Genomic DNA, 15,973 nt, shown 5'->3' with positions numbered 1-15,973 from the left:
TATGGCTGTGCTGGTCTAGATCCCAATTTAGATGTCACATCAGTCTAGGTCAATAGTTTTGTTATGATGAGACAAAAATAGATTGAAATTATTTGTATTAAAACTATAACAGTTTTTTTTTTTTTTTTTTAATAATGGGATCGATTTTTGTGGATTTGAGTTTTTAGTTCAAATAATAGTTTTGATGTTATTATTTTTTATTTTTTTTTATTTTTTTGAGAAAATTCATTTGGTTGTAGTTTCAAATTAATTTGAAATGAAAATATTGATTTGATTTCTTTGTTTAAATACTCCCTCCAGCAGCTAGAAAGTATATATGTTTCTACGTCCAATTACAATAAATATTTTACTTTTTTTTAACAAATACCCCTACTTTACAAACTATCCATTATAATTAAAATACTATTATTTCTTAAACACTGCGTCAAAAGTAATTATATTTTTTTTTTTTGTGGACGAAGGGAGTATTATTTTAACATAATATTTTGAATAATACCCCCGTCAGTCTCCTATTTATTTATCGTATTGTGATATGAATAAAGTAGAAAAAATTTGTATTATATGATATAAAAATAATTGTATTTGTGTAATATATTATGTAAGTGTATTTTTAATATTAGTATAAAGTACGATCAAAATAGAAAAATTTATAAATTGTTAAGGGACAGAAGAAATATTAATTTTGATTTTAATTATATAATAATTTAAATAAAAATTATGTGATTTTAGTTGTAATTATTTTTAGTTGTTGGTTAAATTTATATTTAATATATTTATGGTAAATAATATTATTTAATTTTTTCTGTTTATTTTACTATTTCTACTGTTTACATTTAAGGGGATGAAAAGTATTTATTTCATAAATATCAAGGTTTTGTTTTTTCTATTATTTTTTTTATATATATTTTTTAAAATATAATATTTCATTAATTTTATATTTCCTATACAATTCTTTTATTATTTCATATATAAAAAAAAAAAAAAAAATTACTGCCCTAAACAAATGCATCCCATATTCAATTACATTTCAGATGAAAAGTACTAAAACATAACATTATAAAAATAAATTATTAAAAATATTGTAGTATTAAATTAAATATTAATATATACTAGTATTTGAAGAAGGTAGATTGTATTTTATTTTTTATTTAACTTTGAATACTAATATTTTATATATATATAAAATGCTATATTTGTGCAAATAAAATGATAAAAAATTAAATAATTGTTGGTTCGTTTATTTTATCAATATATATATACATTTATATATTTTTTATATAATTTTATATATTTTATGTAAAAAGAAAATATATATATATATGAAAAAATATTCCTTCACATAAAAACACAAAACAAGCAAACCATATGAACTATATTTTTTATTTTAGAGAATTTGATGTCATGCCCTAAACCCTAACTCCCAAAATACTGACATAATAATACTAACATAATAATAATAACTCGCTCCAAAATCTTCATCGTTTCTTCATATTTCCGGAAGAAAAATTACCAACGTGCTTTTCTCTGAATTGGCCAGCTGCGATAAACATCAGAATGGCTCTCAATTCCAAATTCGTGCAGCAGTACGGTATGATGAACTTGACCAACAGTCACGATTCGATTCAATTTTGTTGTTGTTTACTTCAATTGTGTCAATTTAATGAGTACTGCAGTGGTTTCGGAATTTGATTAAGGGTATGATTTGCTGCTGGGTTCCATTGCTGCCTTTTATTTATTCATGGCCCCTTACACCAAGGTTGAAGAAAGCTTCAATGTTCAGGTAAAATTGATTCCAATGACTGGGGTTTAGCATCTCTGCTTCTTGGATGGACTTATTTTCTTGATCAGATTTTTTTTTTTTTTCCTTTTTTATTTCATCATTTGGAAACGGTTTTCCATTTTAATTCAATGTTTCTTGAATTATTTTAGAAAGTGCTTGTATCAATGCTTTACTTGTTAATAGAACAAGGATTGTAAAGAAATTTGAGAGCTATTGTCGTAATCGATATTGGCTATGAATCAACAACTCCAACTGAGTCAAGAAGAAATGACATTGGCCTTCATTTGTTCTTCCAACTGATCTTGTTTAAGTGAAAGGGGAAAAAATGGAATTTTAGTTAGTTCAGGATCACATTGCCTACGGAATTTTACATAAATTATGAGACTAGGCATTATTTACTCAGCAGTTAATTGTTTTGCTTTACAAGTTGCAACTGGTGATATTTTGATTTCATATGTCTTTAGTATAAGTTTTTATCTTTTATTTATGTATATTTTATTTATTATTTGACTATAAGTTTCAATATTGACTTATTAGGGGTGTGATTACTTATGTTTTGGATTGTCTTTGGTGTTTGAGTTATTTTAGATTTGAGTTTTCTATGAAAAGTACATATTAAATGTGATAATAGGTTTTTAATGTGGTGTTTTTTGCTAAAATATATTTCAAAGTGGATTGTATAGTGCCAAAATGGGGACAAAAGCATAAGTGAACACACTCTGTATCAATTTAGGTAAACAAACAAAGTCATTTAATTGTCTATGAGCACTGAATAAATGAGCCTAAATGTTTTTCCATGAACGTATGGGACGATATAGAATATTGGCAATCACAAGCACATACATGAACAAGCCCTTCGGTGTCTAGCAAGTTATATTTCTACTAGTGTTCATTGAGATATAGTTTTGGACTTTGGCTGTGAACAAGCTTTACTTTTGAACGCTACTATCTTGTAATATATGTTTCCTTTAGTTCTTGGTCCTGATGAATATTGGGGAAAGATCAGGCCCTCTAATGTGAGTCCTATTGTACAGGCAATGCATGACATTTTGTACCATGGGCTTCATATAGAGAAGGTAAATGTTAGATTTTCTAATTACGGTTGTCCTGAATTGGATTCTCTCTATTTCAAAATAGTTTGGTCGTTTTAGAGCTATAAATGCATTTCAAAATAATTTTCATCTGAGAATGTTTTGTTATTGTTGACCAAATTGTTATTCCCTTGCTTACTCCTACATCTAATGGATATAATGTATTAAAGTAGTTGATGGCATATTTATAAAATATATACCTAATTAAATGGTTTTCTTGATATGCTTGTTTTTCTCTCAGCGATGTATACTTGAAATAGGGAGAGTATCAGAATATTTTGGCATTTGGTTTATTTAACTAATAATATTGTTTTTTCTGATCTGTCTCAGTATGACCACTTGGAGTTTCCTGGTGTAGTGCCTCGTACATTTATTGGTAGGTTTCCTCATGCTGTTTTTTTCTTGTGCTGCTATTGTAGCCATTGCTTTAGAGGCTTCAAACTTAAATGTACATTTATATAATTTAAAGTCTTTGTTCATTGGCAACAGTAGAAGTTGTGAGTAATCAATTGAATTGCTATAGTTGGAGATATAGTGATGAATAAGTACCGTAGTAAGTTGTGGTACTGGCTATTAGGAATAGAACTGTTGTAGTCAGCTTGATTTGTGGACTACGAGGTGGACATAGTTTTGCTGATTACTCTCTCATGCCTATTGCGAATTCCTGTTGGCTGCGCCGGTGTTCATGATGCATACATAGTTTCTCATGCCATGCCTAACTTTTAGCATGTACAGGCTATCAGACATTTGACTAGATAGCAAGTAATTTAGCGACCTATGCATTTTGTTGCTGAAATTTTTTCTTGCAATGGCTGTTTTTCTTATATCTATGGAAGTTAGATTAGAAATGAGATTTTCCATTTATCATTGGCTTTGATTTTAGATGAACCATTTGCGGAAGCAACAACTACCTGTGAAGAATTTGGGGTCTTCCTTTGTTCTATTGAAGTTATAATAGCTGATTTTTGGTAGATTGTTTGCTGTCTAGTTCTTTCAGGAATAACAACCTAAGAAGGTATTATTGATCTCTGACACAAGTTGAAATTCGGGCATGGAAGTGCTTTTAAGAAGAAGCCATTGTTAAATTGATGGATAAGCACTGTTTCATGTATCAAACATTTGGCAAATTTTTTTATTTTTTATTTTTTTTTAAAAATTTTCCTGCAAGATATGTAGTGAAATGATAAGCCAACTGTCCAACAAAAGTGACGAATTAATACTAGCAGAGAAGATGTCTAATTTTAGTTAATTGCATCTGTTTCAGAGCATAGTTACAATATAATATTAGGCTCTACCATTTATTGGAATGATCTATACCTCTTAGAATTGATCACTACTGGTTTCATACTTGGTGCCTTATGTATGTATAAGTTCTTGGGTATGAGTGATATAACCTTCAAACGTGGAGAAACAATATCAAGGGAAGGTTAATCAATCAGAGTGTAGTGCTCTTTCCACAAAATTCTTGTTTTTTGCAGGTGCCCTACTCGTGTCAATTTTAGCTTCTCCGTTTGTACTGGTTGCTAGTTTACTACAGCTGCCAAAGTTAATCAGTCTTTATGCAGGTAATACCTATTTCTGTGGCATGTGAAAGTTGTTTTAAATTAATATTAAGAAGCTTTTGCCAATATTTACCAAAAATGTAATAATTTTTGACAGAATTATGTGCATTTGCATGCTATATGTTTTGGTCTCTTTTGTGTTGTTTAGGAATTTAGGAATTATAACCAATGTATATTAATAACTTTTTATACAATTTGGTCAGATGTTTGCATTCAATTTATTATTCTTTTTCATCGGCCTTCATAGTTCTTCTACAGACAAAATCTCCATCTACAATGATATTGCTTCTTGAAAATTACAGAAACTGATTGGTCTAATGAAACTATTCTTTGCCTTGTGCAAATATCACTAGTTTTCACGTCTAAACTAGTGAGATCAGTAGTATATAGAATCATAGAATCCTTGATGTCTGTTTGACCATTTTGTGGTTCTTTCTCCCAGGGTGTATGCTATTTGTTTTTTCACTTCTGCTTTGTGATTCATTGGCATTCGGTTAATCATAAATCTGCTGAATTCACATTTCTCACATATAACATATGTCCATGCCAATTCACTTTGTCATATGTTCTGTTTAGTTCGTTTCGTGTTAGGTGGCATCATCTTGTCCACACTGCGGTTCTTTCGTATCCAGGTATAACCTTGAGATTGCTATTTCATTTTGCTTCACCCTTTTCACTCTTATTTATTTCCACGAGTTCTGCATAATAATGAATTATGCCTAAAGATATGTTATATTATTATTGTTGCCATTTTACATTCTTTTTTCCTCAATAATTTTCCGATCTATAATAGTGTTTATACAGTCCTCATCGTCACTCATTCAAAAGTTCTGTGATTTTAAGCAGATTAGGAAGAGTTTTGGATCTCAAGTCGAAGCCTTCTTTGTATTATTGACTGCACTTCAATTTCATTTGCTGTTCTACTGCACCCGGCCCCTACCTAACATACTGGCTTTTGGTCTAGGTAATATCACCTGCGGTGATGACCTGAAACCTTTTATTTATTTATGCTGGCAAGGTCTGTTTCCTCCTGAAATGAAGATTTGCTGCTCAATATGTTATGACAGGAATCAGACATGGTACCGTGTATGATTAGACCAATCTCCAACTTGATTGAACTGAGGATTGGCTAAGTTCCTTACATGTAGTTAGTCAGAATACTATTAAGGGTGTGTTTGTTTGGAGGTTTGGATTTTGAGTTGAGATTTGAATAGTAAAAATTTTGAATTGGAATAGTTGTATAATGTGATTTAAATAGGTGTTGATGTGATGTTTTGGATGTAAAATTAATTTTTAGTATAATATAAAAATGAAAAATAGGTATTTGATTTGATGTTTTTGGAGGAGGGGGAGAAATTTTTTGTGAATAGTGAAAATCTTGACAAATCCCCCAAACAAACACACCCTTATATCTGAGTTGGCTTCATTTCCAGTAGGACTATTTTTTTTGGCTGTGTTTTGAGTGTGAATCCTAGTTTTCCATTAAAATTGTTCTTTTCTGCAGTGATATTGACTAGAGTACACTCCTATTAAATTTTCAAATCAGGACATCATTGTTAATACAACAAATTGCTGATGTGTGCCCACTGAAGATTTGTTCCACTCCAATATATACTTTCCTTATAATTGAACTTTTGAATGTTTAATTGTCAACATATAACCTTGCTGACATTTCATTTTTTTGCACTAATGTTATGCCAATTTGTTGTGTAGTTAACTTGGCGTATGGATGTTGGTTTAAGAAGAGCTATTATGCAGCACTTAATTATTTGGTATGGTTGCTCTAACTGTTGAAAGTTCGCAATATCTATCAGATACTGTGCCTATGATTCATTTGTGTGTATATAAATAATGTTCTAGTTTCTCATTTCACTGCCCCAGTAAATCTTAGTTCCTGTTACTTGACAAAGATACAGCTTGTATTTTGTTGCCTTCTCTTTATCTCATTTACTATTATGATTTCCATTTTATTAATTGGATCAGCAATTATCTTGCAATTTTTCCGAAATTTAAATATGTCAACTGGTATTTTCTTATTTGTCTCTCATCATCAACACATATTCAGTTTGCAGAAAAACATCATCTTTTCAGGCTTATGCATACATCTTATCTTTTGATTCTGGCTATTCTGGATTGGCATTTTGGCATCCATCTGATTTTAACCTTATTATATTTGAAATTTATTTATTTATTTAGATTTTCTAATATACCCTGTTCACATATTGCAATAGCTTATTCTTCTCTTTAAGTTATGATTCTCTTCACTTCCCTCAGTCCAGGAAGTTCCCTTGATAAGTAGAAAAATAGAGAATTTAATGGGATAAACATCATTACAGCTTGGTTTTTTAATTGGCAGGTTTTTGCTACCCTCATGTTCAGATGTGACATTTTATTACTGGCTGCACCACTGGGCCTGGAGCTATTGCTGGTATGCTGTGTGACCCGTAACTAGTATCATTACCTGGTCCCTTTTGATTTATGCTTTTAACTCTCCTGATTTTGATCTACTAAGTTTATTAGTTTGCTCAATCATGAAGTTCTCTTCAGTTTTAATGCATTCTTATGTTTATCAAAATCCTATAGCTGTCTACTTATACAGAGAAAAATTCTTACTCAACCAACTTGACAGATGCTTTATTTATTTATTAGTTTTTGGTAGTAAAATTTATAGACAACATATTCTAAAAAATATATTTCTTTAGAATTTTACTATTCCGTTTCGTATATTAAACTTGATTTGAATTTCGGAGCTTGTGCGATAACTAAAATACGGGTGCATAGGTAGTGTGCCATCCTTTAAAATTTTCAATTCTAATAAGATATGACACATTGATGGCTGTTTTCTGCTGTTGTTTGTGCTATGTTTGCATGAAGTTCTACTAGTTTCTGACTTTGTTGACTTAATTTGCAGACAAGATCAGTTTCATTGCCAAAAGCTATATTATCCTGTACGGCAGCTGCTATGTTTTGTATAGGTTTGTGAAGGAAATTATGCCATTTTTACATCTCTTTATGTATTTAAATACAATTATGTTGATCATAATATATATTCATTATATTATCCATTACAGGTCTAACTGTAATAGTTGATTCATTCCTGTGGAGGAAGTTATTGTGGCCTGAGTTTGAAGTTTTTTGGTTCAATTCTGTGTTGAATCGAAGTTCTGAATGGGGTGTATCCTTTCATTTTGGGAAACTTTTACTATATCTTCTTTGCATTTCTATGTCAATTTCTCTTATCTTTGTGGTTCACAGCATATAAGCAAGTGCAAAATTGTATCATCTATGGTCTAAACAAGAATGAAATTATTCATGCTTCTGAGCTTGGTTCTTTATTTGTTTGCTTAAAGTTACATAATGTTAGTACTGACTTGTAATATCTGTGAGGATATGAGTCAATCATGTTAGGTAATATTGAATTGCATTTCCATATGGAATTATGATCGATATCCTAGTTTTTATTTTAATATAGTAGGTCTTTACTACTTGGATAAATTTGTAATATTGTTAATTATGTTGGAATGTCAACTTATTTCAAGTTTGTCCTTGTAATGGCCTTCATTGAATAGAGTGACAGTTACTTATTCATTTGGGATAACACATTTTAGTTTTGAACAGATAATGTTGCAGAGTATGTAAGTTTAAATGGTTACTTGTATATCGATGACAAGAACGAGCTTGGGCCTGTTGTTCGCGGGTTTAAACTTTATATATTTGTCTTCCGTTAAGATATTATATTTTGAATTGGGCTTGCCATTTGGTTATTGTGTGGACTTATTTATTTCTAGTAAGTAGGATTTAGTAGTAGTATTAAATGACAAATACCTAGGTTCGAACGCATTATTGAACTTGGAAATAAAGTAGTTTGGAGGCTTTTAGGCAAATACTTGGTTTCGTTTGATTGTTCTAATTTCTTTTATCTTGTTCTAACATTAACTATGGCTATTAAATGCTCGATTGTATGAATATGACTATTTGTAGATATATGCTAAGCAGAGGACAAGCATTCTTTCTTTGATGTTGAAAGCGTCTAACATGAATACTACTCTAGGCTTGACTGAAAAGTGAATATTTCCTTGCTATATTTGTGTCTGTTGATTCTTTCTTCATGTAATTTTCAAATTTCTCTTTTTGTTTCTTGCTATCTTGCCTTCAGACACATTCTTTCCACTGGTACTTCACATCAGCTCTTCCACGTTCTTTGCTGGCAGCATATCCACTTTTTGTGGTGAGTGACACAAAATATGATAATTGTAGAATGTTGATCAATGCACCTGAAACCTACCTTTAAACTTCTTTGTTTGTTCTCCTTGCATGCATACAATCAGTTTTCCTTTAACACCAGTATCATATCATTCTCCATTGATCAATCCTATAGCTTAATATTCTGTGCAACTATTTCATTAGTATTGCATAATGAATATCATGTGTGTAGATTTTCATTACTTGATTTGTTAAAGTTATTTGGCATCAATATATGAAAACACTCAAAATTTTGATCTGATACTTAATGAAAGCCTGTGAAACGGAAGATGTTGCAAATGCAAGTTCTAATGGGAACAAATTATCACCCTGTTTAATGGTTTTTTACGTTCTTGAGAGACTAATAACTAAAATTTCATTTTGTCTGATAAAGTTTTTTTCTTATTTATTTATTTATTTTTTTTAATTTTTTTATTGCAGTTGGGTGCTTTATTTGACAGAAGAGCCTTGTTTTATGTTGTTCCTGCTCTGTCATTTGTTTTAATTTATTCAAAGCTCCCCCATAAGGTAATGCAAACACATTGTGCTTGGCTGCATTTGACGTCATAAATACTGTTTCAAACACAACTAGTTATCAAAACTTTACTACTGCAGGAACTCCGGTTCATTATTAGTTCTTTTCCAATTTTCAACTTTTCAGCAGCAGTGGCAGCAACCAGAATGTATGTAGCTTCTCTAGTTAATGTTTAATTACTTGCTACAGAAAGTTAGAACCTATTGTTCCTAATGTATCTGCCAGTCATTTTGATGCTGATTTCTTTCTACCTTGGGAGACCCATAGATTTTCATTTCTTATAGTACTGAAAGAGTGCATGAACCATGATGGTTAGCGGCTTAGAAAATTCTGTGATTTTTTTGTTTACTTGCATAACAAAGTAGAAATTGCAAAAAAGTTAACGGCTATAGAAAATGGCTTAGCAAGGTAGTTCTACTGCTTGAATAAACTACATCACCAACTTTTACTAAATTGTAAAAGAAGAATACACATATATGAAGTAGATCTATGACTATTTTTCCCTAGTTTGCAAGAGAAAATACTCAACCCAGAGAAATTGGGTGTTTCTACCCCTTCAGAAATTGAAATTTGGTAAATAGTAGATCCACAACGTAATAAAGTCATAAGACATCTGGGTGAACAACCTTTAGGTTTGCATTCTATTTGTTTGCATTGTATTACTAATGTTTATTTATTTACAATGCCAGCTGAAGAAAATCTAAGTAGCAATAGCGTTAATCATTAATTTTACAGCACTTTCCATCTAAAGAGTCTACTGTTTGAGCATCTCATGTGGCAAATTAATTGATAAAGATAGTTGTGACTTGTTACTGTCAAGATGAACTATGAGAGATAGATTTTCTCTACTCTAGCATGTCTGTCTGCTCACCCATTTTCTGAAAGTCATCCATTCTTCACAACTCTGCCTTAGCCTAGGCTTATTCAGGAGCTGGGGAAGAGTGGATTATTTCTCAGAAAGAACAAAAAAACTGTCTTTTATGTCTTCTAATAAAAGTATATTTCTGCGAACAACTTTTGTGTGTCTTTGGTGTGTGTGCTCAAAATCCTCGAGTTTTCTACCCCTTGTTGGAAGTATTATTTTATCAGATCTTTTATTTGTTAAGTTGTTCAGACTTTCACACTTGTACTTCATTTTATCTCTCTGCATCTTTGCTACATGCCAAAAAATCAAGTATAAGTCAGCCATCGCTTTTGTATCTTATGTCTGTGCCTGATGATTTTATTTGGTCTGCTTTCGTGATTTTCTCCAGCTACAACAATAGGAGGAAGAGTGTTTGGAAATTTCTTTATGTTGGCATGCTGGCATTGTTCTTGATCAGGTTAAGTGAAGCAATATATCATTCTATGATTTAATCACGATATTTCGGCTGACTTCACTTTATGTAGTCTAGGGTGCACACTCATGATATTTATGGCATCATATGAGAACTATCCAAGTGGCCATGCCCTCGAAGCATTGCATAAGATGGGTGAGATCTCCCTTCCTATGCTCCCTTTCCTTGCACTCACCCCACACGCTGAATTCATTTTTCTTGTAGCAGGTCAATTAGAAAACAATTCAAAGGAAGTATGGGTTCATATTGACACTTTCTCAGCAATTAATGGAGTGTCCCGCTTCTGTGAAAATCCTGAACCATGGCGGTATGCCTATTATCTTTTTGTTGAAATTCTGTTTATAATTTAATGTGTCGAATTCTAATGATTTTTTTGAAAATATTTGGTGTGCTTCCACAATTTCCTTAGGCTTTCAAAATCAAGGATAATTGTTGGTACAAAGTCATCATTAGCTTTCTATAAATGTCCACCCGGGTTGGTGATATGTACATTTGATTTAGATTTCTCTGCCTTAACAATATTTTTTAGATAGAATGAAAGGTTCACTTTTCCTGTACTTTTATATGAAACTATCTATTCCTTTCTAGGTTCTTTTTACAAAACTTATGGGTGTGTTTGGTTGTGGATTTTGGGTTTGGGTTTTGAATTGAAATAAATGTAATATAATGCTATGAATGTAAAATTAAATTTTAATATAATAAATAAATAGGTGTTTTGATTTGATATTTTTTTGGAATAGTAAAAATCCTAAAAATATTCACAACCAAATATGTTCCGAGCTACTACTTCCATGTTTTAAAATTAGAATATTACTGCGTGTTCACTTGGTGTTTCTTTTTGTGTGTGTGTGTTTTGTTTGAGGTGAAATGATTTTTAGATATGATGTTTGTACGGGAAAGGGATGTTAGATGTAATGTTCTCAAAGGGAATTGATATGTTGAAATAGTAAAAAGTCAGAAAAAAAATGCAAAGTGAACAAATCACATGATTCTGATTATTGTGTGTACTTTGGTATGTGTAATATCATCCCTTTGCATATGATTCTTGGCATAAAATATACTTCACTTTGTTTCTTGTGTTCATTGATATAATTTAGTGTTTTAAAATGAATCAAATAGCTTGAAGGTTTGTTAGGCTTGAACTTGGCAAGTGGGCTTGAGCATGAAAACTGCTTGATAATTAACCCGGCCAATGCGCTCAATTCGAACAAACACGCGGGTTAATTTGTGATTTTTGTTGAATAATTTCTTATTTCATAGGAATTATCGGTTCGAGGCTCATTTGGTTTAAACAAGCTCATACTCGAGTGAAAAATATATACTCATCTTGCTGGGCTTGATCTTGGTTTCCTAATTGAGTGAGCTCAAGTGCCGCCTGAGTCAAAGCTTGGCTCTCTTCAGTTGTCCAATCAACTGCTTTATTACGGATGTTTTAATTTACTTAGTACTAGTGCTATACCACCTTGAGAATCTTGAGGCCTTTTCAAATGGGTATTGTTTGTGCAATACTGCAATAACTTTTTGAAATAGAAAGTTTCAAATGAGTATTGTATGCATACTATGCAACACCAGATTCATGAATTTTTTGATTTAACTGATTTCGCTCTCTCTTTCTCTCCCAGGTACTCAAAAGAAGAAGATATTCCTCTGGAGGAATTTCAGCAAAGAAATTTTACATACCTTTTAAGGTGAGTTTCATGCCACTGCATGCATATATGTATGCCAGACCAGCATGTATCATGTGGACTATTGATATGCTTTGGTGAATGATATTAAACTGGTTAGTCTCTTTGGTGTTTATGTCAATTCTTTATCAATCTGATTCAAGGATCCTCGCGTTGAAGCTAGCTAAATCTATCTAATTTTGAAGTGATTGAGGTCCTGTTAACATGTCTTACTGAAGCTTGAGCTCTGCTTTCCATTCAAATTCATTCTTCCGTCATAAATACTGTGAACCCCATGCTTTTTGTGTTTGCTGGTTTTGCAGCGAACATGCTTTAATAAGTGGTTATAGGTGTCTGTTTAGCATAAAAGGGTTTTCTGGGGCTCGTCTTCATGTTGGATTTCCTCCCATATCACTTGTAAGGGGCAAAACACATTCTCGCCCTTTTCCTTTCTTCATACTGGCATGGCATATAGCATTTACTTCTCTATGTTCAATAGGTCAAACATCCCAAGGTATATGTCCATGGAAATTCCAAAAGTAAGGATATAATGCATAGAAGCTGGCCGGGGTGCTAATCTACAGTGAGTGAGGTAAGATCTTAACTGAAACTGCATTCTCTATGAGATAAATAACATGGAAAATATTATCGGTTCTGGATCATATATACGGATAAACAACTGAAACTTATATGTTTTGTGCTTCTTTACATTTGGCTATAGTTTAGTAGCTTGAAACTGAAAAATTTACGAACATTTGAAGGTTCACTCTGCTCTAACTGAAAATGGATAACTGTTTACTACTTACTGACTTCAGGAAGCATCATTGCATGCAATTTTTGTAAAAAAAAATAAAAATAAATAGTGTATGGATAGGTCTTCTTTCTATAATAGTCTTGTTTCACTAGGGCACAATCACTTAGACTGATATCTACATTGATTATTCGTAGAACTAGTTGGGAATGCATTTCAGCGACAATAGTCATACAAATTATGACTATGACTATTCTTGGAAGTTGGAAAACAACCATTAGTTATATAAGAGCTGGGAAAGTGCATTAAATAAGGATGAACCATGTTGCACTGATGTAGTTTAATGTGCAAAATGTAAATAAAAGTAAGATTCATAGGCCAACACCATAAAAGAAGCTAGGGTAATAAGCACAAAGATGGGGGAAATTAGGGTTTATTTGGTTTTGATTTGAAATTGAGCTTTTTATTTGAGTGTTGGTTTAAATAGTATTTTGATGTATGTTTTGTGAGATAAAATATTGTATTGTATGGACTGAATAATGTAGTTTTTTATTTGATAAAAAAAAAAAAAAAAAAAAAAAAAAAAAAGACAACCTTAATTATAGTGTTTTTTTATGAAAACTATAATGTTTTTCCCATTAAATCAACTTATGGAAAGTGAGACTCCAAATGATGGTGCTTGAACTTTATCATATATCCCATATAATTAAACTTTGAATTTAACAATAATCTATTAATCTTACTAATGTACAATTAATTCAACTATGAAAATTCATTTCCGAACAATCCACAACTAGATCTATTTCAATAATGAGTCCAAATGTTTCCCCCAATCAATCTAAGCCTTCATTTATTTTTTATTTTTGGAAAATCCACAGCCATTATGTGGTTTATGGATCACGTTGCCCGTAAAAAAGTTATTGGTGTACTACTTATGGACGCAGCTATGGTTGCCCAGTTGGACAGGTTGGATGGCTTTGCATGAAATAGTCATTTTTCTCCTTCTGATTTGATTCTTGATCCCATGTAGAGATAGGGTGTCTTCATTATAACACTCATGACTCATTTGGTAATAACTAAATCAGGCGGAGGCGCCATCGTTCATGTCCTATAATTTCTTAAAAATTCAATAAATGATCCTCTCCTATATATCGTAGTAAACTTGGGCATAAGTCATCATCTTCTAATCAAGTATGCCACAAATTAGCTAGAACCATTTGCATTGTAGTTGTAACATATCAATTGTTATTTTGTTTTTTACCATACCCAACCTCAACACACAAACACATATCATAGCAATTGCAGTGCTTAACCGTTGCCAGGCAAGAAATGTATTTTACGCGACCTTATTTCTTGTTTAGACTCATAGAAACAACTCTGGTGAATGTTATATTCTACACCTTTAGAAAGCTTCAACTTCATAGGCCTCACGTATTCTCTGTGCATCCGTATCCAACCTCTCTATACATGAAAGCTAAGGTTGAATGATTGATACAAATTATATATATATATATATGTTGAGATATTTTAGATATTCAGTTTAGATTTAGTAAATTTAGATTTGGCCTTATCTTATTTAGATTTGAGTCTATTGAGTTTGTATATTATGCCTATTATAGGCCTCTATTTTCGTTAACAATGCAATTTTTCAGTCTTTATAATTTATTTTCACAATAAATAAATAGCATTGACTTAATTACTTGCATCGGAGACCTCAACCACTTGATTCACAAATCATAATTTTACAAAGCCCATATGCAAGAACATCACTTTCCATTACATCATTTGATTTTCTTTTTTGTTATTGAAAATTGTGAAAGTATTTTAAAGAACTGTGACTTTGTTTGGATGAAGTGATTTTTTATTATTTTAAATAGTGTATTTTTACACAGAAATATGAATAGAAAAATCTTATCGGGAATGGTGTAAGGTATAAAAGAACAAACCCTTTACTTTGACTGTTTCCAATTCCTAATTTTGTATTAACTTCCATAGAAGCATATACTTTGTTCTTCGTTGCCAGCAAAGATTCATGAAAGTCTCATTTTTTAACTTTTGACTTCTTCAATTTCGATTCGATTGGGGCAGACAGATATTATTGTTTATATTCACTCTGCTCTGTATTCTATTCCTTCTTGAATGATAAATTCTTGTAGGTTTTAATTCAGACATGGCTACCTCTGCCACATCTTGCGCCAGCTTCGATTCGCAGCCATCCCTCTCAATCGACACAGAGCTGAATATTCCAAGCCGAAATAAGTTTTGTACCTTCTTCCTTTCAAGTCCCTTAACTGTATTTTCCGAGTCCTCACAAAAGTCTCCTGCTGTTAGAGTCATCGTGTACCTGGAAAAATTCGGTTTATACTATGCAATGTTCATCTGGATTGCACAATTTATGACACTTTTGCAGAAACACAAACTGTCGTTGATTTCTTTCTTTGCTTCATCACATGTCATTTTACTTTATGTCGGATTGCTTCGCATTCTCCCCGATCTCATAGCTTTCTACAAGCAAATAGGGACATGGCCCCGGGTGCTTCTCGTCATTATGGCCTGGTTTCTTGTAGGTTCAGTGACGCTTCTTGGGCTCGTTCTGACAAAAGGTGAGACGATTCTTTTTGTTGCTCTGGCTGCATTGATGCCGGTTTTACGACTTCTTGCAGAGTTGAGTAAAGGAGAGGATGAGATTGTGGATGAGAGGTTTGGGTTAGTTGTGGCTTCTTTTGGTGAAAGTTCGCTGTGATTTTGGTGTGCTTCTTTGCATTGATGCTAATAATAATCGAGTTGCTACTGAGTTGAACATTTCATGTCTGAGCCCGGCTGGTTTATACCGTTTCATATTACATTTGTTTACAAATATACTTTAACTATTTACGCACTCAATTTATCAAAAGTCTTCTCTCATTTGTATACTTTTTAAAATATAATATTTTTCATTCTTGTATGTTTTACATACTTTGCAATATTTTTAAATTATAAAATAATTAAATACACTTTATCATATCGCATCA

The 15,973-nt window shown here is 31.9% G+C and overlaps 1 protein-coding gene across 4 annotated transcripts; it reads left to right on the top strand.

Annotated features, from left to right (window-relative positions):
• Window positions 1-1,397: 1,397 nt before the first annotated feature.
• Window positions 1,398-15,720, top strand: LOC127260890 (dol-P-Man:Man(7)GlcNAc(2)-PP-Dol alpha-1,6-mannosyltransferase). Of its 4 annotated transcripts, none has more exons than XM_051288917.1 (21): window positions 1,398-1,588; window positions 1,695-1,780; window positions 2,815-2,856; window positions 3,202-3,247; window positions 4,350-4,436; window positions 5,010-5,065; window positions 5,280-5,397; window positions 6,147-6,205; window positions 6,790-6,861; window positions 7,345-7,408; window positions 7,505-7,608; window positions 8,590-8,661; window positions 9,117-9,203; window positions 9,291-9,358; window positions 10,464-10,532; window positions 10,600-10,682; window positions 10,752-10,854; window positions 12,170-12,235; window positions 12,535-12,628; window positions 12,711-12,803; window positions 15,131-15,279. In XM_051288917.1, exons 1-20 carry the CDS (start codon window positions 1,555-1,557, stop codon window positions 12,786-12,788), a joined length of 1,488 nt encoding a protein of 495 aa, XP_051144874.1. In that variant the 5' UTR covers window positions 1,398-1,554; the 3' UTR covers window positions 12,789-12,803; window positions 15,131-15,279. The 4 variants fall into 4 exon arrangements, with proteins under 4 accessions (XP_051144874.1, XP_051144867.1, XP_051144896.1 ...); XM_051288910.1 differs by having other exon boundaries at window positions 1,399-1,588; window positions 15,119-15,720; XM_051288939.1 differs by having other exon boundaries at window positions 1,399-1,588; window positions 1,674-1,780; window positions 15,119-15,720.
• Window positions 15,721-15,973: the final 253 nt, after the last annotated feature.

This window comes from Andrographis paniculata, unplaced genomic scaffold, assembly GCF_009805555.1.
Source record: "Andrographis paniculata isolate CXL003 unplaced genomic scaffold, ASM980555v1 Contig15END, whole genome shotgun sequence".
NCBI lineage: Eukaryota > Viridiplantae > Streptophyta > Magnoliopsida > Lamiales > Acanthaceae > Andrographis > Andrographis paniculata.
Note: the sequence above shows the minus strand (reverse complement) of the source record. Positions and strands in the feature narration are given on the sequence as shown.

Coding starts and splice junctions, on each gene's coding strand:
- LOC127260890 (XM_051288910.1), top strand. CDS start 1,555: ATGGCTCTCAATTCCAAATTCGTGCAGCAGTACG. Junction 7,409..7,504: donor AGCTGCTATGTTTTGTATAG/GTTTGTGAAGGA, acceptor TATCCATTACAG/GTCTAACTGTAATAGTTGAT. Junction 12,629..12,710: donor GATTTCCTCCCATATCACTT/GTAAGGGGCAAA, acceptor TATGTTCAATAG/GTCAAACATCCCAAGGTATA.